At 58.4% G+C, this 21941-nt stretch overlaps 1 protein-coding gene and 1 non-coding gene across 4 annotated transcripts; one reads left to right on the forward strand and one right to left on the reverse strand.

Moving 5' to 3' along the window:
• TRNAR-UCU lies at nucleotides 3069-3159 on the reverse strand. The gene is given in 2 exon segments: nucleotides 3069-3104; nucleotides 3123-3159. It is a non-coding gene; the product is annotated as a tRNA-Arg (tRNA).
• Nucleotides 3457-17873, forward strand: SLC27A4 (solute carrier family 27 member 4). 3 transcript variants are annotated; one of them, XM_013993903.2, is made up of 13 exons: nucleotides 3457-3767; nucleotides 5381-5547; nucleotides 7052-7446; nucleotides 8651-8809; nucleotides 10890-10959; nucleotides 11064-11155; nucleotides 12197-12306; nucleotides 12576-12785; nucleotides 12926-13052; nucleotides 13617-13754; nucleotides 13917-14081; nucleotides 14172-14318; nucleotides 17014-17873. In XM_013993903.2, the coding sequence occupies exons 2-13, from the start codon at nucleotides 5387-5389 to the stop codon at nucleotides 17169-17171; spliced, it is 1932 nt and encodes a 643-aa protein (XP_013849357.2). In that variant the 5' UTR covers nucleotides 3457-3767; nucleotides 5381-5386; the 3' UTR covers nucleotides 17172-17873. The 3 variants fall into 3 exon arrangements, with proteins under 3 accessions (XP_013849357.2, XP_020925268.1, XP_020925278.1); XM_021069609.1 differs by having other exon boundaries at nucleotides 13917-14318; XM_021069619.1 differs by having other exon boundaries at nucleotides 14172-17873.

A 21941-nucleotide genomic window follows, 5' to 3' on the forward strand; every position in this document is an offset into this window, starting at 1 on the left:
TTAAGGGCTGTGGTTTGGTCCCTAATGCAAGGCATATGGGGGTGCAGCAGTGGTGGGAGCCCACTATGAGGGCAGCCTAACTTCAGCCTCTCCCACAAATGACAGCCCCCAGCTTGCCCTTCTTAAGAACCCTCAGTGGGGAGTTTCCGTCATGGCTCAATGAAAACAAATGTGACTAGCATCCATGAGGATGCAGGTTCGATCTCTGGCCTCCATCAGTGGGTTAAGGATCCAGCATTGCCGTGAGCTGTGGTGTGGGTCACGGACGTGGCTCAGATCTGCGTTGCTCTGGCTGTGGTGTAGGCCAACAGCTATAGCTCTGATTCAACCCCTAGCCTGGGAACTTCCATATGCTGTGGGTGTAGCCCTAAAAAGACAAAAAAAAAAAAGAAAAAAGAAAGAAAGAAAAAACCCTCAGTGACTTGTCAGTGCCCCAGTATAAACTCCCCAGCCTGGTACACAAAGGCTTTTCCAGTCCATTTTCCCATTCCGTGGCCTTCCCCTCCCCATGTATCCTGATGCCCGAGCCCACTAGTCCTCAATCTTGTCATCAAGATCTTGTAAGTGGAGTTCCCGTCGTGGCGCAGTGGTTAACGAATCCGACTAGGAACCATGAGGTTGCGGGTTCGGTCCCTGCCCTTGCTCAGTGGGTTAACGATCCGGCGTTGCCGTGAGCTGTGGTGTAGGTTGCAGACGCGGCTCGGATCCCACGTTGCTGTGGCTCTGGCGTAGGCCGGTGGCTACAGCTCCAATTCAACCCCTAGCCTGGGAACCTCCATATGCCTCGCACGGGAGTGGCCCAAGAAATAGCAACAACAACAACAAAAAAGACCAAAAAAAAAAAAAAAAAAGATCTTGTAAGCGAGGCCGAATGCGGGGGTTCCGAGGTGATCGAGTCAGTTGCAACCCTGCCCTGTCGGAGTGGAGTTGCTACAGCAGCTGGGGGCCTCCCCGAACCAGCCCCAAGCCGAGCTTGGCCTGCATCATCTCAGAGTCCACACTCAGCCCGAGGTGTGGGATGGAGGCAGAGACTGTGCAGCCCCTATTCGCATTTTACTAACGAGGGCACTGAGGCTCCGGGGGGAGAGGTGATTTACCCAGCAGCTCACAGTTGGGGCTGGGAGTGCCACCCAGATGTGTCCGACTGGAAAGCAATGAAGACAAATCAAAATCCTGTGCGGTGAGTGTTGATAGAAGTCGGGTGAGTCCTGGGGAGGGACAACCTACTCCAGGGATCTAATCTCCACCCACCCTCTCTGTGGGCTCAGCTAGACTCTCAGCAACTTGAAGGCAGATTGTCTCATCTCTCTAGGTCTCCTTGCATCTCTCCCCATCAGGCCAGGCCCCATGTCTGGTGGGGTACAGCTTTGCCCTCACCGAGGTGACCAGGGTGGAGGAGAGTGGGGGTGGGAGGCAGGGCTCATCACCACTGCCTCTTCCTCCAAATTCTCACTTGTCCACTTTGCATGTGACCTGAGCAGTTGACAGAGAGCACTGATCATGCGAAGGTTCCTGGGGTGGATAGGGTCAGAGCTTCCAATTCACTCTGCCTGTCATTCACTCAACAAACATTTATCAAGCTTCTATTATTTGCTAAGCCATGTGGGTGCAATCAGATGTAATCATGTCTAGATTTTGTATGTGCTTTGTGGTCAATGGACCTGTAAGCCACAGTAATAGAAACATCAAGCGCTTATTGAAATACTCCCAGTGACTCGCCACACCAACCCTGTGAGGCAAACACTATTAGTACATCCTCATTTTTTTTCTCTCTCTCTTTTTTTTTTTTTTTTTTTTTTGTCTTTTGATGGCCGCACCCATAGCACATGGAGGTTCCCAGGCTAGGGGTCTAATTGGAGCTGTTGCTGCCGGCCTACACCACAGCCACAGCAATGCCAGATCCCAGCCGCATCTGTGACCTACACCAAAGCCCACAACAACACTGGATCCTTAACCCACTGAACAAAGCCAGGGATCGAACCCGCAACCTCATGGTTCCTAGTCAGATTCGTTTCTGCTGTGCCACAACGGGAACTCCCGTCCTCATTTTTCTGTATAAGAAATGGAGACAATTTTCTTTTTTCTTTTCTTTTCTTTTTTTTTTTTTTGGTGATTTTAGGGCTGCATCTGCACCATATGGATGTTCCCAGTTTAGGAGCTGATTCGGAGCTGTAGCTACCAGCCTACACCACAGCCGCAGCAACGCAGAATCCGAGCCGTGTCTGTGACCTATACCACGGTTCTCGGCAACGTCAGATCCTTAAGCCACTTAGCAAGGCCAGGGATCCAACCCATGTCCTCATGGATACTAGTCAGGTTCGTTTCTGCTGAGTAACAGTGGGAACCCCAGACTCTGAATTTTCCACTGCAGAGTTGACCCAAGCCCCTTGGATGCCAATGTCCACACCCAGAACCACTGCACCTCATACCTCCTGGATGCAACGGGGGAGGGAGGTGGTGCTTTAATTTAGTGAGTTCCCCCAAAAGGAGGCAGCCTGTACTCTGGACGAAATGGGTTCAAATACTTGTCAGACCAAATTTTCGCTTTCAACGCCTATAAATATACCCTGAAAACTGTCCTTCCTTGCTTTTAAGGACTCCTACTGGATTATGGGAGTAAGGGCTCTATTTAAGGACAGGTAGCAACTGTGGATGCTCAACACGTTTGATTATCAAGGCACCAAGTTTTCAGAAGCCCAGAGTGACATAGAGCTGGGAAGCTGGCAGATGGCCTGGGGCTGGGCAGGTGGTATGGAAACTGTGGTCAGAGGCTGCTTAGAGACTGATTTGCTGCAGGGTCCGGACCGACCAGAGGCCAAAGATATGTACTAGTCTCAAGGCGCCGTGCCCTTTGTACCAGCAGGTGTGCCACATTGCTTTCAGGATATCAACGAAAGGAAAGGCTTCCTGTGCAGGAATCCCAACGCCCAACTTTATTGCTGTCCCAGAAGCAGAAGTGTCAGCCTCAGGTCTGCAGGAACGATTGTGTGGGTCTCCTGAACCTTAGGGCCTGGGAGGCCACAAAATTTCAAAGAGGAAATGTCCTTTGAAAGGAGCTGTCAAAACCTCGACTCTGGTGGGACTCGAACCCACAACCTTTGAATCACCACGCTTGGGTTGGCTAGAAGTCCAATGCGCTATCCATTGCGCCACAGAGCCAGTTACTGCTGTCTGCCCTCCAGCTCACCTCTGTTGTAAACCGCCCTTTTCCCGCTCTTCTAGGTGTGGCGCTGGGCCTTGGCCAAATTCTGTTCCTGTCTCCGGAGTGTGGACTCCGGATTCTCCGCCAACAGTGCGGTGGGGGTGCTCTCCTCCCACGAAGGGACGCCGGGGACAGAGGGGTCAGGGCTCGGGCAGAGTGCGCCTGTCACCTTCCCGCCCCAGGGGTCTCTGCGGCCGGGCGGGGCGGGGCTGCGCGGCGCGGACTACAACTCCCAGCGTGCCGCGCGGGACACCGCCGGAGGCCGTCGCTCGCGCAGGGGCGGCGGGTCGGGCGGCGCCGCCAGCTCTGCGGCTTGCTCGCGGTGGGCGAGGCGCGGGAGGCGGTGTTGCCGGCCGGCGCAGCTGGTTTGGATTGCGGGAGGCAGGCGGGGGAGGAGCGCCGCAGGCGGGCGGGGCCGGCCGGGTGGCCGGGCCCTGCTGGGCGCAGAGCTGGCGAAGCTCTGCTGAGACCCGGCTCTGCGCGCCCGGGCGCAGCTGATGCCCCCCGCGCTCCCCACTCTGCTACCACAGCAGAGCTGCATCTGGACTGGCGGAGCCGACATCAGGTGAGTACAGGTCAGGGCAGTGAGTGGGTCCTCGGGCTGGGGAATGTGCCCGGCCGAGTCCTGGAGAGGTGGCGGTACCCGCCTGGGTCGGGGACGCGCCCTGGTGCTCTGTCTCCAGCTGGGCATTCTGCTACTCCCCTGGCTTTTTAGAGGCCAGGGCGGTCCACAGTGACCCAGGATCGAGGCCCGAGGGATCTGGGCATCCCCTTTCCTCCCCTTGGTCCCATCGCCCAGCCTTCCGGGACGAGTTCTTGCCTTCTGCCCTGGTGGGCTCTGGGAGCCCAGAGAACTGAGGACCTTGGAGACCCTTGGCATTTGAGTTTGGGGGCGTTGGTTCGGTCCCCCGCCGGGCTTTTGCTTCTCGCTTTGAGGAGGGGGAGGTGGTCTCAGGTGAGCTCATGTCCTCATCTTGACCTGGAGACTCTCAGGCTACATCATAGCCGTGACCTTCAGCCCCTCCCCAAGAATAGGAGAACCTGAAGGAAAACAGTCGCATCGGTTGCACCTCAAGCAAGTGTTTAAAACGCCAGGAGCCGTAATCCTAGCCCCGCCAGCTGTTCCTCTCCCCTTAAGGCCCCATTCCCAAAGATTGATCTGAGTGGCTTGCTGAGTGTATTTGTGGGGGTGCCTTCAAGGCCCTCTTCCTCTCCCTGTATCACTTTTCCCCTCTGGGCGGTAGCACCTCCAGGCTCTAACCTGTTTTCTCCATCGCCCTCTGTGGGCCAGCAGAGGCATGGCGCTGCCTGGGCCTTTGGGCAGGGACTGAGCAGGGCTCCTTCTCCAGATTGGGTGTTGTGGCTTGGCCTGATCATCCACACAAACTCCCTAAGTCTCTGGGTGGAGAGTTGAGACAGAAGCGCTAAAGTCAGTTCCCACTCTAAGCCATTTTGGTTAGGACCCTGTACGTCAGGAGAGTGGACTGTTCTGTTTTGACTGGAAGGGCTTCTGAGAGCAATTCTCTTCACACCCATTTTACAGAGGGGAGGACTGAGAACCAAAGTGGGGAAGGGACTTGCCCAAGGTCATTCAGAGGAGTTCCCGTGTGGCTCCTCGGATTAAGAATCTGACTAGTGGAGTTCCCATTTGTGGCTCAGCAGTAACCAACCTGACTAGTATCCGTAAGGACAGTGGTTCGATCCCTGGCCTCCATCAGTGTGATTAAGGATCTGGTGTTTCCGTGAGCTGTGGTGTAAGTCACAACGAGGCTTGGATCCCACCTTGCTGTGGCTGTGGCGTAGTCCAGCTGCTACAGCTCCGATTGGGCCCCTAGCCTGGGACCTTCCATACGCCGTGGGTATGGCCCTAAAAAGACAAACAAAAACTAAGGTCATTGAAAGAGTCATAGAATCATAAGCAGAGAAGAGATTAGGAGGCTAGAAACCAGCCTCTGCCTCTCAGCTCTGAAACTCCTCACCTCAAGTCCCATGCCGCTAGCCTGCTCCTTCCAAACTCCAGATCCTCCAGAGAGGATCCTGGTCCTCAGCTACCGTACTCAGTATAGCTAAGCCTCACTGTAGGTTCATTGATGCTTTGAGATTATAGTGGCCTGGCCGCCTGGGCCAGGAAGTAGGGGCCCCAGGCATTTGGGTCCACTGACTGCCTTGTGCCCACAGGTCACCATGCTGCTTGGGGCATCTCTAGTGGGGGTGCTGCTGTTCTCCAGGCTGGTGCTGAAACTGCCCTGGACCCACGTGGGGTTCTCCCTTCTGTTCCTCTACCTGGGGTCGGGCGGCTGGCGCTTCGTCCGAATCTTCATCAAGACGGTCAGGCGCGATGTCTTGTGAGTACCTAGTACAGCCCTTCCTGGGGTCTCCTGCTCCATGTTGGGCTCCTAAGCCCCCAAATCTCCCCAAACCAGACAACCATGGCTGCTCCCAGCACAGGGCACCTGGGCCCCACAGGAGCAGCCTCTGCTCCACACCCTTCCCCTTGCAGTAGTACATGGTACCTCCATCTCCAAGGTCAAAGTCTCCTCCCTTAGAATCTCCTTAACTTGGTTCTCCTTAGCCTGGAGCAGACTTGGGAGCCTGGGCTGTACATGGAACCCCAGGCATGTTGAGGGACATTGCAAGGGGTCCCAAGAACATGCTGTAGCTTCTGGGAGGGTCAAAAGGAGCCTGCAGGGAGGGCCCTGTCCTCCAGCTGGCATGAGTCTGAGAGGGCACTGAGTTCTAGAGCAGGGCCCCAAATCATGTCTGGGAGAACCTGCTCCCCATTGAAAGTCAGGTATGGCCCGCGGGGATATCCTGTACCAGAAACACCTGCTGCCCCTGACTCTGGGGCTCAGGGGAGAATGAGGCAGACCTGGTCCTGGGCTGAGCTCAGACTGGTCGGGGAGACTGGATTGGACACAGTAAACCTCTAAACGGGCAGTGCCATGCACCCTGACAGTCTTGCTCACAGCAGTGTCCCAGTGACACACACTTAGGACAGGCAGCTCAGTAGTCGTCATTCTGAGTTGACTACAGAAGGCGGTGTGGAGTGGCCACTGCAGGAAGGGTTGTAGCAGCAGAGAGCTGTGGGAGCAGGGGGCACAGAGAGGTGGCTGCAGGCCGGGGCCTTGGGGACTCAGAGACGGCCTCTGGGAGGAAAAGCAGTTGTACTCGAGAGTCACCTCAAGGAGGGGGGAGCCGGGGGTTCCAGCCAGAGGGCACAGCATCAGCAAAGGCATAGAAGCTGGGGAGCTGGGAGAGGTCTGGGATCAAAGATGACAGGGACGGGGCAGGAGAGGGGGCTGTTGCCAAGCGATCCCACAAACACTAATTGAACATCTGCCCTGTGCCCGGCACTGAGTAGGGGGCAAGGTGGGGAACGGGACAGAGTGCCCCCCGCCCCCACCCCTTGCTGGCTCACTGTGATAGAGGGTTGATAGGGGGCTGGGGGAGGTCCGGGCCAAGGTGTTTGGACTTTGACTTGGGGCCCTGGGCTCGTGGAAGGCTCTGTCAGCAGCAGACTCCTGCAGAGCTTAGAGGGCAGCAGGAGTTGAACTCTGGAGCCAGATAGGACTGAAGTTCAAGTGTCAGCCCTGCCACATCCCCCTTGGGAAGCCCAGGGCCAGCCCTCTGTACCATGGAGAGAGTCGTCACCCAGGTCCCCGGTGTTACCGTGCAGCATGGGTGAGCCCCGCGTGTCACTGCCCCGCACACGGGTGCCCGGAAAGGGGAGCATGGCAAGGGACCCCGCTCTGGACCTTCAGGCCAGTGGCACAGCAGCCTGAGCCGAGGTCTCGAGACCCCCACATCCCAGCCCAGCAGTCACGGCTCCCTTGCTTGCTTCCCCACCAGCGGCGGCATGGTGCTCTTGAAGGTGAAGGCCAAGGTCCGCCGGTACCTGCAGGAGCGGCGCACGGTGCCCATCTTATTCGCTGCCACCGTCCAGCGCCACCCCGACAAGACAGCCCTGATCTTTGAGGGCACAGACACACGTTGGACCTTCCGCCAGCTGGATGACTACTCGAGCAGCGTGGCCAACTTCCTGCAGGCGCGGGGCCTGGCCTCGGGCGACGTGGCTGCCCTTCTCATGGAAAACTGTAATGAGTTCGTGGGCCTGTGGCTGGGCATGGCCAAGCTGGGTGTGGAGGCGGCGCTCATCAACACCAACCTGCGGCGGGACGCCCTGCGCCACTGCCTGACCTCCTCCCGCGCCCGGGCCCTCATCTTTGGCAGCGAGATGGCCCCAGGTGAGCCCCCGAGAGGCAGGAGACTAGCAGGGCCCACCCTCCCCCAGGCACTGCCACAATCCCCTGCCAGCCCTGGCAGAGGCTGTGTGGCTCAGAGGTTAGGGGCATGAGCCCTGGCATCGGGTGGCCTGGGCTCTGCCCCAGTTAACCAGAGACCCGAGAGATGGAAGCTCCTGCCTCGTGCGGTTTTCAGGGAGCTGCTTCACCTCAGGCACTTGCAAGGTGGCTGATACCAGGCGAGCCCTCAGCGTGGTCCCTGTCCTTGTGACTAATTAGACCTCAGTTGCCTCATCTGTACAATGGGACGAGGACTCTGTTCCCTGCTTTCCTGCAGAGCTTATGTTTATTGGCCACCACTGACCAAATACTGAGCTTGGGGCTTTACCAAAGGAGCTGTGATCTTCACAAAGTCTGGCAAGGTAGAGGTTGTCCCCTTGGCATTAGAGATGAGAGACTGAGCATGGTGAGAGGCACCTACACAGCTGTCACATGACAGCACTGGGATTTGATACCAGGCTTGACCACAGTGTCCCTGTTCTTTCTCTGCACGCTGCTGTGGCTGAGGGATGATGGGCAGAGGAGGTTATTAAGATGCTGCAAAGGGGGAAGGATGCAGCAGGGAGAGGGCAGGGGGCTGGACAGATCAAGAGGCAGCCAGGGGAAGTGTGACCAGCTGGGCAGGGATTGGCCTGTGCTCAGGCCGGGTGAGTAGCTGGACATCTGTAGTGCACAGAGGAGCCTGAGAGAAGGTTCCTACCCTCTGAAGAGGCCGGAAGACCACCAGCCTGTGCCCTGCTGTCCTCCCTTCTAACCAGACCCCCGCACACTAGCATAGCACAGTGAATCAGAGGGTGAACCTTGGTGTGGGATAGAGCTGGCTGTGAGTCCCAGCTCCAGTGCACTCTGGCCAAGTCTCTCCCATTCTCAGAGCCTCAGTCTTCTCATCTGTAAAATGGGCTGATACTGGTACCTATTTCCTGGGATGTGTGAGCAGGAGAATGCATGTAAAGAGCCTGCCTTGTGGTTAGCCAGAAGCGAACGGGAGCCCTCGCTCCTGTCAGCATCGTCCTTAGAGTGAGGCCCCAGATGCTTCACCCATCTCTGACCCACCCACCCGGACAGCTTGCTCAGCCCAGACACGAGCAGAGGTCCTGGAACACGGGGTGTGCTGGCCTGCCTGCTGATCTGCCCTGTCTCCCCGCAGCCGTGCTAGAGATCCATGCCAGCCTGGACCCCTCGCTCAGCCTCTTCTGCTCCGGTCCCTGGGAGCCCAGCGCAGTGCCCGCCGGCACGGAGCACCTGGACCCCCTGCTGGAAGATGCCCCCAAGCACCTGCCCAGCCGCCCCAACAAGGGCTTTGTAGGTGGGCCCCCTGCCCCCACAGAGGGATTTCTAAGATGGCCAAGGGCAGAGCCCTGGCCTCTGGGCCTGGGTTCTTCTCTAAACTTGACTTGTCGCCTCCCTTTTCCATGAGGAAAAATGAGGACAGTAATCCTGGGCTTACTGCAGAGGCTGCGGGAGCAGATGCAGAGAAAGTGCCAGGCACGCTGCCTTCCTTGATGCCTGACCTGTGTGTGCAGGGCCATGGGGAGCCCAGGAGTTTGGCCTGGGGCTGGGGGCGGGAGGCGAGACCCTTTGCATATTCGCCCAGCACCTGCTCAGTGCAGGCCCCCACTGGGCTGTGATCCCCCCTGTGCTGGGCTGCCTGCCCCCGCCCCCTCCAGGCAGCCTCCAGGACGCTCAGGCCTCTCTTCCCCTGCGCGCCGCCCTGCCTTGTGGAGCCTCCAGCTTCCGCATCACCTGGAAGCTCAGAGCCCTGGCGAAGTTCATATCCCAGCTCTGCTGCTTCCCTGTGTGACCCCGAGCTGCCCTCTGAGCTCTGTCCCCACAACCACAAAATCGGGAATGGTGACAGAACCTATGTTATGGAGTGGCTTTGAGGATGAGAAAAGATGCAGTGGGGAGTGAGGGTGTGGCCAGAAGTGCTCCATAACTGGCCGTCGTCATTTATTATTGTGTAACCTCTGCGTATGTGGGTCTTGCCTGCTGGGTGCTTTTGTAAGCTTCTTTTGTGTGTGTGTGTGTCTTTTTAGGGCCGCACCCACAGCACATGAAAGTTCCCAGGCTAGGGGTCAGATCAGAGCTGCAGCTGCTGGCCACAGCCACAGCCACAGCAATGCCAGATCTGAGCCGCATCTGCGACCTATGCTGCAGCTTGCGGCAATGCTGGATCCTTTAACCCACGGAGCAGCAAGGCCAGGGATTGAACCCAAACCCTCCTAGGCACTAGTTGGATTCTTAACTCACTGAGCCACAATGGGAACACTTTTTTTTTTTTTTTTTTTTTTGGGTAGCTCCTTGAGAGCAGGGACTCCGGCTAGTTTAGCCTGGTGCTCTCGTGGTGCCCAGCTAGGGCTGGTATACAACAAGCACCCCCAAGAACATGAAATGGTTGCTCTGTAACATGCAGAGGCATCCAGTGGTGTCCTGACCTCCTGGTGGGGCTGAGCCTCAGATGGAAACTGTAACGTGACCATCCCTGGGCCGGGCTATGGGGGGATAGAGACATGGTCAGCAGTGCAAGAGTGACCACTGCACCCGCTCCCTGCAGCTAATGCCTCCCCACACTGAAGACTCGGGGTAGCCGTCACCTCCTTTGAGAAGCCCTCCCCGGAGTTCCCATTGTGTCTCAGCAAGTTAAGAACCTGACTAGTAGCTCTAAGGATGCAGGTTTGATCCCTGGCCTCACTGGGGGGGTGAGGATCTCGCACTGCTCCAAGCTGCAGTGTGGGTCACAGACACAGCTCAGATCCACTGTTGCTGTGGCTGTGGTGTCGGCAGCAGCTCCGATTCAACCCCTAGCCTGGGCATTTCCATAAGCCACAGGAGTAGTCTTTTTTTCTTCTTCTTTTTTTTTTTTTTTTTTTTTTTTTTTTTTTTTTGTCTTTTGTAGGAGTAGCCATTTAAGAATAAAAACAGAGGAGGTCCTGTCATGCCTCAGCAGTTAATGAACCCGACTAGTATCTGTCTTTGAGGATACGGGTTCGATCCCTGGCCTCACTCAGTGGGTTAAGGATCTGGCTTTGCCTTGAGCTGTGGTGTAGGTCGCAGACATGGCTCGGATCTGGCGTTGCTGTGGCTCTGGTGTAGGCCCGTGGCTACAGCTCCAATTTGACCCCTAGCCTGGGAACCTCCATATGCCACGGGAGCGGCCCTAGAAAAGGCAAAAAGTAAAAAAAAAAAAAGAAAGAAAACGTTTGTTGAAGAAACAGGTGCAGGCATTCGAGCAGAAAGGGGTGTCTGGGGTCTTCAGGGTAGGCTTCCTGGAGGCGGTGTGACGGGTGTGGCTGTTGAGCGATCCACACCTCTAGATGTCTGTCTGTCCGACTCTGCCCAGCCTGTGCTGCCCTCTGTCCTAACTGCTCCTGTGTCTGTTTCTTCAGATAAGCTCTTCTACATCTACACGTCCGGCACCACGGGGCTGCCCAAAGCTGCCATCGTGGTGCACAGCAGGTAGGGGGAGGTGCTCTGGGGGGAGGCCCGGGGGTGGTGGGCCCGGGGGCCTCTCCTCCCGCCTTTCCAGGCCCCACCGAGCCCTTCGCCCTCTGCCCTCCCAGGTATTACCGCATGGCTGCCCTGGTGTACTACGGATTCCGCATGCGGCCGGACGACGTCCTCTATGACTGCCTCCCCCTCTACCACACGGCAGGTATCCTGGGCCGGCCTGCTCCGCTTCCAGCACCCCCAGAGCCTCAGGGAACCCCATCCCTCTTGGCGGGCAGCGTGTTATGTAGAAACGTGAGCTTTGAAGTCACCGCTGGGTTCATTTGACTTGAACCCAGATCCACTGTCATTGCCATGGCCATTGACTTGACCCCTGAATGAGAATGGCCATGCCAGCATCACTGGGTGTGTGGCTGTGTCCCGCAGGGCACCTGGGCTGGTCTGACTTTTCAGTTCATTTCGACCTGTGTGCACAGCCTTGCTGCTTGGTCTTAAGGGCTTATAGAAAGACAGGGATGGGGAGTTTCCATTGTGGCTCAGCAGGTTAAGAACCCGACTAGTATCCATGAGGATGCAGTTTCAGTCCCTGGCCTTGCTCAGTGGGTCGAGGATCCAGCATAAGTCACAGACGCAGCTTGGATCTGGCGGCGCCGTGGCTGTGGTGTAGGCCAGCAGCTGCAGCTTTGATTTGACCCCTAGCCTGGGAACTTGCATGTGCTGCAGGTTCGGCCCTAAAAAAAAAGAAAGACAGGGATGGAGGAAAGGTAGTTCCTGCCCTCATGGTGCTTAGAGCTTGGGTGTGTGTGTTTGGGGCAGGATGAATGATGGGAACCTACCCGACCACCCGATCCTAACACAGGCCGTGGCATCAAGTGTGAGGAAGGGCAGGGAGCAGGAGCTCAGCTCAGGGGAAGAGCCCGCTGATGGCCAGGAAGGCTTCTGGGAGGAGGTGTACCCAAGGCAGGCCCCTGTGAGGTGCAGAAGCCAGGCAGGCCAGCCCAGGCGCCCCCTGGCTGTTTGGGAGCAGGAGCTTGGGGCAGCTCTGGAGGCCCCGGGGACCGTCTGAGAAGTGTGCCCTGGTCCCACGGGCCCTCGGGAGAGAGATGGGATCCGTGAGGGTTGGAGGGACAGGAGGAAGGAGGAAGACTGCGGAAGGACCTGTGAGGAGGTTGGGCTGTGCCAGAGGAGGCCCTAGAGGGAGGGGCCTCCTGTCTGCGTGACCTCGGGGCCCACCGTCTGCTTTCAGGCAACATCGTGGGCGTCGGGCAGTGCCTGCTCCACGGCCTGACGGTGGTCATCCGGAAGAAGTTCTCCGCTTCTCGGTTCTGGGATGATTGTGTCAAGTACAACTGCACGGTGCGCACCGAGGGGCGGGCATGAGCTGTCCGGTCCCCTCCTGACCCCCACCCGCTCCACCCAGCGACGTCTCATAGCCGAAGGCAGCCAGCCGTCTGTTCAGGGCAACACTCCCCATAGTTCGGAGGGGGAAACTGAGGCCCCGAGAGGGAAGGGATGGCACAGCCCGGCCCTGGGCCGGCCACCGGGCTCCTGGGGTCTGGGGGGCCGGGGAGCCATGGAGCCAGAGCAGCCTCAGGGGCCCAAACTCACCCCATGTCCACCCCCAGATCGTGCAGTACATTGGCGAGCTGTGCAGATACCTCCTCAACCAGCCACCCCGGGAGGCGGAAAAGCAGCACCGGGTGCGCATGGCACTTGGCAATGGCCTCCGGCAGTCCATCTGGACCAGCTTTTCCAGCCGCTTCCACATCCCCCAGGTGGCCGAGTTCTATGGGGCCACTGAGTGCAACTGCAGCCTGGGCAACTTTGACGGCCAGGTGCGGCCCAAGCCGGGGACCACTGGTGGCAGAGGGGAGGGAAGATCTCTACTGTGGGAGTGTGGGTGCCGCCCGTCCCCCAATTGTCTGGTCTCGGGCCCATGGTGGGAGAGCCGGGGCCCAAGTCTTGGCCTTTGCAGGTGGGGGCGTGTGGCTTCAACAGCCGCATCCTGTCCTTTGTGTACCCCATCCGGCTGGTCCGTGTCAACGAGGACACTATGGAGCTGATCCGGGGACCCGACGGCGTTTGCCTTCCTTGCCGGCCAGGTCTGCTTCAGGGTTGGAATTAGGGGTCAGAGCGGGAGGGGCTGGCTCAGGAGGGAGAAGGGGCAGAGGGGCAGGGGAGCCCGTCCTGATCCGCAGCCTCCGTCAGCTCTCTTAGGGCCGCAGGTCCTTTTTTCATCTGTCACCCTCCTCATCGCTGGTCCCAGCCAGCCCGCCGTCCATTGGTGCACTTCTGTGTTGTGGATCCTGGGTCCATCCTCCTGGGATCAATCCCGGCTCAGGCCCCAGCTCTGTGCCTTGTTCCCCTCATGTGCACACAGGGCTGTTGGCAGCGCCGCCTCCCGGGGGCGCCCTGAGGATCCCTGTGGTAAAGAATGCGGAGCCCTTTGAGTGGAGCCCAGCCCGGGGAGTGCTGGCTCCGCCGAGGCCGGCCACGCAGAGCTCGGCCACCCCATCATTGCTGGCTTTGACGTTCATCTGTTCAGGGACCAGACGTTCTTGGGTTCCTCCATGGACCGGGGAGAAACGGGTGTTTCGGTGGGCAGAAGGGTGCCTTTAGAGGGTGAAGGCCCCAGGGCGACTCTGACACCGCCTCCCCTGCCTCAGGTGAGCCAGGCCAGCTGGTGGGCACCATCGTCCAGAAGGACCCCCTGCGGCGCTTCGACGGCTACCTCAACCAGGGCGCCAACAATAAAAAGATCGCCAAGGATGTCTTCAAGAAGGGGGACCAGGCCTACCTCACTGGTGGGTGGGCACGTCTCCCCAGGCTTTTAGCCCCTTGGGGAGGGGAGGGAGGGACCGAAGGGGCCTTTTCCCACCTTCAGAGGACCCCTCCCCGGAAACCACCCCGACACACCCCGCCCCAGGCCACACCCCTGAGCCCCAACTCACACAGCTGCTCTCCAGGCGACGTGCTGGTGATGGACGAGCTGGGCTACCTGTACTTCCGGGACCGCACGGGGGACACGTTCCGCTGGAAAGGCGAGAACGTGTCCACCACCGAGGTGGAGGGCACGCTCAGCCGCCTGCTGAACATGGCCGACGTGGCCGTGTATGGTGTGGAGGTGCCAGGTACCTGGTGGGGAGTGGGGGGGCAGGCATGTGGGTGGAGGCACCACAGGGGCCGTTGCCAGTGCTCACTGTCCACTCTGCTGCCCCCAGGAACCGAGGGTCGGGCTGGCATGGCCGCTGTGGCCAACCCCACTGGCAGCTGCGACCTGGAGCGCCTTGCCCAGCTCCTGGAGAAGGAGCTGCCCCTGTACGCGCGCCCCATCTTCCTGCGCCTTCTGCCTGAGCTGCATAAAACAGGTCTGTCCCCCCACCGCCACCACCGACTTGCGCTCGCAGGGGCCAGGCCCAGGCCCGTTCCTGGGCCTTCTGGAAAGACCAGAGTGGCTGTCGTTCCGCGTGTGTCCACCCCCCACGCCCCACCCCCGCGGCCTTGCTGGGAGGTTGGTAACCTGACCTTCCTGTGCAGCCCCAGCCTTCAGCAGCCCATCTTTGCAAAACAAATGCCGATTGAGTGCCTAGTCTGCTCGGGGCACTGCGGCTAAGCCTTGGGGATATAGGTGACAAATTCCGGCAGGACCTCTTGGAGCTTCTAGAGCAGTAGGGGAGGCAGCCACAGGATAAGGAATTTCAAAGATAAAGATGGAATGGAGGTCACTGACCGAAAGGTGAATGAGGTGGGCTGGGATTGACTGGGAGGCTCCCCGGAGGAGGTGTGGGTTTGGCTGAGACCTGAATGAGAGAGGGGACTTTGTGGGGGTGGCAGGCATTGGGGGTGTGGGAACAGCCAGTGTGGAGTCCCTGAGGCCAGAGAGCGCTTGGGGGCTCGAGGAGGGAAAGGAGGCCCTGAAGCTGGAGCCAGTGAGGAGTGGGCAGCGGTGTGGGGTGGGACAGAGGGGGCTGCAGGGGCCTCATGTCGGGGGCGGTGGGAGAGGGCACGGACTCGGCCAGGGGCAGTAGGGAGCCACAGAAGTGTGTGAGCAGGGTCGTGACCTGGTCAGATTCGAGTGCTGCAGATGGCCCTGGGGGTGGGGGTGGGGTGATAAAAAAGGGGCCATGCTCACCCAGGGAGGGGTGAACAGGGGGTCCACTGGCACATGGCACGGGGGTGTCATCTCTGTCCCCTGCTGACTCTCAGGAGTTCCCCAATGGGCAGGAAGCATGGAGGCTCGTGCCCAGCCCTCCCCTCTGCTCTCCTCGGTCCTTGCTGTCCCTCCCGGCTCCCCGCCACTGCTCAGCTTCTCCTGGCCGCTCAGCCTGAGGCCCTGTCTGCCTGGCTGCCCCAGGGGACCGTGATGTCAGCTCTGCCTTGGCGGAGGGCCTCCCTTGACTCATGTGGGTGCACCTGAGGCAGTGGGAGGGTCCGACGAGGGTGCTCATCCTGCACCAGCCTGAGGGCTCCCTGAGGACCAAACGACCACTGTCACTTCTTTTTTTTTTTTTTTTTTTCTTTTTTTTGGCTTTTTAGGGCTTCACCCGTGGCAGCATATGGGCGTTCCAAGGCTAGGGGTCAAATCGCTGGCCTACGCCAGAGCCACAGCAACCGGGGATCCAAGCCGCGTCTGCCGCAGCTCACGGCAATGCCGCATCCTTAACCCACTGAGCGAGGCCAGGGATCGAACCCGCATCCTCATGAATGCTCGTCTGGTTCCTTAACCGCTGAGCCGTGATGGGAACTCCCACTGTCACTTCGGTGTCCAAGAGGGGCAGGGAAGCTGTCAGACCTCAGGCCTTGTTGCAGAACAAGCACCCCAAATTTACTGAGGGCTCAAAACAGCCATTTTATTTGTTCACACTCTGTAGGTCAGCAATTTGCAGTTAAGTTCAGCTGAGTGTTCTTCTCTTGGCGCCGCCTAGGGTTAAAGAGCTGCCATTAGGTGTAAGGTGGCCTCCCTCTCGTGGGGCTGCCAGCTGGCTGGCTCTGCAGCAAGGCCCATCAGAACTGCCTGCAGTGACAGACACGGTCACTCTTTGCACCCTCCAGCACAGCCCCCAGTAGCGACTGAGCGCCAGAAGTGGAACCCATGTGACTGAGAAACTGCATTTCAAATTGTGTTTAATTTTCATTAGATTTGCATAGCTACGTCTGGCCAGTGACGCCCCTCTGGGCAGGGCCAGTCTAAGTGGCCTTTCCTGGGATGGTGCATCTTTGCTCTGTGTGGCTTCTCCTCCTCCAGAGGCTAGACGGGTCTTAGGGGTCTGCCACGAGGGTGGGGGTGGAAGCTGCAAGGCCCCTTGGGGCCTAGACCCCCGCAGAACAGCCACAGCACCGCTTCTGCCACCTTCTAGGAGGCAAAGCATGTCGTAAGGCCAGTCTGGATCCAAGGAAGGGTTGAGAAAGACTCCGACTCTTGCTGGGAGAAGTGGCCCATCCCATGTGGCAGAAGAAAACCAGGGCAGGGATCCAGAGCCATTTCCGGCATCTCTCATACCTGCCTTCAAATCCCAGCTCCAGTGCTTCTGGGCTCTGTGACCTGGGCCCAGAGATAGGCCTCTCTGAGCATCCGTCTTCCATCTGTACAGTGGGGCTAATCCCAAGGACTGGAAGGTGCATCATTTACATACTCTGCAGGGGAAACCGCTCCTGGCTGAGCTGTTTCAGAGATGTTAAAAATCTGAAATCTTGCATCTTAGAATCCAGCTGCCCCTGGGGTTGATGTGTGGGTTAAATGAGGTCGCTTCTTTCTGCACCCGGGAAGTGCTCCTGCAAAGGGAGCCGATTCGGGTCCTCACTCTGCTGTCGCTCAGCATGTGGCTCTGGACACACAGCCTCCCCTCTTCAGGCCTCTGCCCCCCTGTCTGCAGGAGCCGGTGGGTGGCAGGGCTGCTCTGAGAAGCAGTACACACTGTAATGGATGGAGGCTTTGCAAACTGTAAAGGGCTGTGCCCCTCCTCCCAAGCTTCCCCTTTCCCAGCTTCTCTCCAGCCCTCCTTCTTGGCCCCTGCCCTGCCGACCTCTGACCCCTCCTTCCCTCTTGCCTTCCTGCTCCCTCAGGGACTTTCAAGCTACAGAAGACAGACCTGCGGAAAGAGGGCTTTGACCCAGCAGTCGTGAAAGACCCGCTGTTCTACCTGGATGCCCGGAAGGGCCGCTATGTCCCGCTGGACCGAGAGGCCTACACCCTTATCCAGGCCGGTGAGGTGAAGCTGTGATTTGCCCCAAGTCCCTCTGAGGCCAACAGATGCTGGATCCAGAGCCCCAGCTCCCAGCCCAGAGGGTCCTGGGCGAAGCCAGACCAAAGCAAGCAGGGCCCGGCACTGTGACCCCGAGGTGCCGACCCCCGCACCCAAACTGCCAAAAGCCTCAGTGCCACCTCCCCCTTTCCCCGGGGCTTTCTGTGAAAGCCTCATGTCCACGTTCTGTCTTGGAGGCCATGCAGAGCCTCTGGCCCCAGGCTGAGACTGAGACCGGGCCCCTCAGGGTGATGTCTTGGGTCAGAGCAGAGGGGAGCAGAGAGTCACCAAGCACTCCACGGAGAACAGGCAGCTTGTAAATGGGACCAGGGCGGAAGCCCCCAGACTCAGGAAGCCAGTGGAGTGGGCAGGGGCAGTGGTGGCCACCGAGCGGGTGTCTAAAGGGGATCCAGGCCCTGGAGCTGATCGAGTGTCACTCAGCCCTGCCTGTCCCTCCCTGAGAGCAGGAGGAGCACTGGAGCTGCAGCCGGAGGCCTGGCAGGAGCACCCCTCATCCCCTCCCCTCCCCTCCCCTCTCAGGTGGCTGCCTGGCTGCCCCTCGGGCAGGGCTGTTCTGTCTTTGTGGGTTTGTCCCGGTCACCTGCTCTATCTCCCCCAGCTATGAGAGGAGAAGGGGTAGGGGGCGCTCAGGAGCCAATAAATTCTGCCTTGACTCCCCCAGCCTGCGTGCTTGCCACTGGAGCTCACCCCCAGCCTGCTCAGGCCCAACCCCTGCCCTGCTCTTGCATTCACTCAGCCACTCGCCCTGAGGGATGGGGCAGATAGGGTGGCACAGCCCCTGTCTGCAGCGCCTTGCCTTAGATGGGGGCAGTTCCCCTGGGCCTGGCAAGGAGTCCAACTGCAAGAGCTTGAACATCCAAACCAGCTGTGTCACTTAGGAGCGCCTGGCCTTAGGCAAGTGACTTAGTCTTATCTGTGTCAAGGGAGTAGTTAGGGGAATTCCTTCAGAGAGCTAAGGTAGACCAGAGAAAAGCCCTCTTCGGGGAGTTCCCTTCGTGGCTCAGTGGTTAACGAACCCAACTAGTATCCACGAGGATGCAGGTTCAATCCCTGGCCTAGCTCAGTGGGTTAAGGATCCTGTATTGCAGTGAGCCGTGGTTGCAGACGCGGCTCAGATCTGGTGTGGCTGTGGCTGTGGTGTAGGCTGGCGGCTGCAGCTCCAATTCAACCCCTAGCCTGGGAATGTTCATACGCTGCCACAGGTGCAGCCCTAAAAAGCCAAAAAAGGAAAGAAAAGAAAAAAGAAAAGGGCTGCTCAGAGCCATGGAGGGTGGAAAGCTTAATGCAGGGCAGGATCCCTTCTGCAGACCCTTGCTTGTTCCCTCTGCCTGGGGTCTGGGGCTGCCCAGCCACCTAGGTGGAGCAGTATGTCTTTCCAGGGCAGTCAGCAATAACAGAGGAGGGCCAGCTGTCCCGGAGAGCCCACCGCTGCCGTTATGCCCAGGCTGGGAATGCATTTCCCAACTGGAAGGGGGTCCAGCCCAACCTAGGGCAGCAGTCGGCGTGCATGCCCCAGGGCGTTCTCTTCACTATGCAGCCCTCACCACTGTGCCACTTGACTGAAGTCGCACAGCAAGTAGTGGGGCCTGGAGCCTCAGCCCCATGCCCTTCCTGCTGCTTCCTGGTGCAGAAGGTCACGGGAAAGCCAGATGAGGTTCCATTCCACACATGCTCTTGAAGCCAACTGTGAGCCACACCCCAGGCCAGCCGCTGACAGTTTGGGTGGTGGGTAGCCATGAGAAGAAATCTGGAATGTCGCCTGAGGGAGTGATCTTTGAAAGACAGTGGAGCCAGGTGCCACGCTTAGGGGAAAGCAGGGGGCATGGGTGTGGGCAGAGCTGGATTGGCCCTTGGAGAGCTATGCCAGTGGGCTTTGGGAGTCGGGGGCATGGCTGCAGTGGCCGAGTATGACCAGCAGAGGGCGTATGGAACTTGCAGAATTTGGTCCAACCCTACCGCCCAGCCCTGGGAAGGAGGAAGGGGGGGGGAGCAATTGAGTCCACACTTCGCCCTTAGGCAGGTGCCCAGACCAGAAGACTGTGGTGGGCCTTTGGGCTTCCAAGGGGCTGGACTTGGCCAACAGTGAAGCTTTCTGTCTTTAGCCCTCAGGAATGTGCTCTCCAATGGGAAGGAGCCCCCCCAGGGTCCCCTGTTCCTCCCTGCAGTCACCAAAAGGCAGTATGGAGTAGTTAAAAGCTCCAGCTCTGGGAGTTACCGTTGTGGCTCAGTGGTTAACGAATCTGACTAGGAACCATGAGGTTGTGGGTTCAATCCTGGTCTCATTCAGTGGGTTGTGGCTCTGGCATAGGCTGGAGCAGCTACAGCTCTGATTCGACCCCTACCCTGGGGCCGCAGGAGCGGCCCTAGAAATGGCAAAAAGACAAAAAAAAAAAAAAAAGGAGCCAATCTGCTCTGGGTTCAAGTCCACTTGAACCTCAGTTTCCTCACCTGTAAATGCAGGTCCAGGAAACCCTACCTTGGAATATCTGTGAACATGTAATGAGACCTCTCTCGGAAATCTCTCTAATGGCTCTGGTACATGGCAGTTAAAAGAAAAGGGGGGGAAGGATTTCCTGTTGTGGTGCAGCGGTAACAAACCAAACTAGTACCCATAAGGAAGCTGGTTAAGGATCCAGCGTTGCCGTGAGCTGTGGTGTAGGTCACAGATGCGGCTTGGATCTGGTGTTGCTGTGGCCGTGGTGTAGGCCAGCAACTACAGCTCTGATTTGACCCCTAGCCTGGGAACTTCCATATGCTGCAGGTGGGGCCCAAAAAATACACACACACACACGCACACACACGGATAAAAGGGGATATATTCAGGTGTTAAGACCCCCAGATTGGGAGTTCCCATCGTGGCTCAGTGGTTAGTGAACCATGTGGCTAGGAACCATGAGGTTGCGGGTTCGATCCCTGGCCTTGCTGCTCAGTGGGTTAAAGATCTGGCGTTGCTGGGAGCTGTGGTGTAGGTCGAAGACACGGCTCAGATCCTGCGTTGCTGTGGCTCTGGCGTAGGCTGGCAGCTACAGTTCTGATTAGACCCCTAGCCTGGAAACCTCCATATGCCGTGGGAGCAGCCCAAGAAATGGCAAAAAGACAAACAAACAAAAAAACCCAGATTAGGCTTAAATTTCTCACTTCCCACCTCACTTCCCACTCCAGGGTTGGGGGCAGGGATGGCGGGTGCTGCAAGCCCCTCCAGGAAGGCAGGAGGGCCTGAGCCCCGCAGCTCTCCAGTCTGGCTCTGGTCATCCCAAACCATGGCTGTGAGTCATCTTCCCAGGCCTGCCATAGGTGTTATGTGCTTGTGGAGTTAATTAACGATAGCTACTGTTTATTGGCCGTTTCCTGACATTTATATAGTGCTTCACGATTTACAAAGCGCTGAGTCCATCTGCGGAGCAGATTCTAAACGCCTATTCTGGGCAGGGTGGAGGGGGTGGTATGAGAGATCTGGACCCTACATCTGCCCTCGGGGAGCCCACCATCTGGGGCAGGGGAGGGGGGCGGCTAGCAAGCCTAGAAGCAGAGAGTGTGTGCTTAACTGCACCCCAACGGGTGGGGGTGGGGGGTCGAGTTTCATGGTCACGGAGGCTTTTGAAGGAAGAGTTATTCAAGAATAGGAGGATGGAAGGGGCGGCAAAATGTAAAAGTCTGGAGGTGAAAGGCGAGCAGGGCAAAAGAAAGGGCGGCGAGGCTGCAGGGGGGGCTGGGGGGCAAGGCAAGGTGTGTGCAAAGTGAATCCTTTGCGGGCACTGCTGCTTGCATGTCTCCAGGAGAGCTGGGTGCTCTGCTAGGGAAAGCCAAACCTTCGACTTGCTACTGCACCACTACGGAGCATGTCCTAAGTGCAGGATGCAACGCCAAGCACTTTATGTGCATTATTTCATTAAATCCAGAACACAAAGCAGCTGCTTTTTTTTTTTTTTTTTTTTTTTTTTTTTTTGACTGTACCTACATCAGGCGAAGTTCCAGGGCCAGGATGGAACCCACACCACAGCAGGGAACCGAGCCACAGCAGTGGTAGCGCCACGTCCTTAACCTGCTGAGAGCCATCAGAACTCCAAGCAGGATTTTAAAATCCTCATTCCACAGATAAGGAGCCTGAGGCTCAGGGAGGCTGAGATTCGCCATAGACCACAGGGCCTGTGAGTAGCAGCGCTGGGCCACAAACCTCCGCCTTCCTATCTGCAGGCTGGGCAGGGATTCAGGGAGGTGGAAGGGGCCTGCCTTGAGTATCCCCGGAGGCCCTGCCGCCCTCGGACAGGCAAGTGGCCGCCCTGGCCAGTGCTTGGCATATCACTTTCAGTTCCTGGGAAGAAGGTTAAATACCTCCAAGGGGCCTATTGAGGCGCTGGCGGCCAGGGGAGGGGCCACCGAGTGACTTTCAAAGGGGCCTGAATGCGTGGCCAGCCCCTCCCCGGGAGGAGGGGGCCCTGCTTCCTCCCAGCCTAATGATATTCTGGGCTCGGCCCGCGTCTTTGGCGGCAGTTTAACCCGAGCCGGGCGGATTTCTTTCTCACTGATCTCAGCTTGACACCCAATTAGCACAAGAATGGGAGGAGGAAGCCTGCGAGAGGCGCCTCCCAGCCTCCCGGGGTGCACGAGGGGGGCGAGCGGGGAGACAAAGGGCAGCGGGCAGGGGGGCACCCGCGCCCTCGCCTCCCCCCACAGCCCCCGCCATTGTGTCCCTCGGAGCTTCGTAGGGGCTGGAGGCCAACGCCCGGC

This window comes from Sus scrofa, chromosome 1 (genome assembly GCF_000003025.6).
Source record: "Sus scrofa isolate TJ Tabasco breed Duroc chromosome 1, Sscrofa11.1, whole genome shotgun sequence".
NCBI lineage: Eukaryota > Metazoa > Chordata > Mammalia > Artiodactyla > Suidae > Sus > Sus scrofa.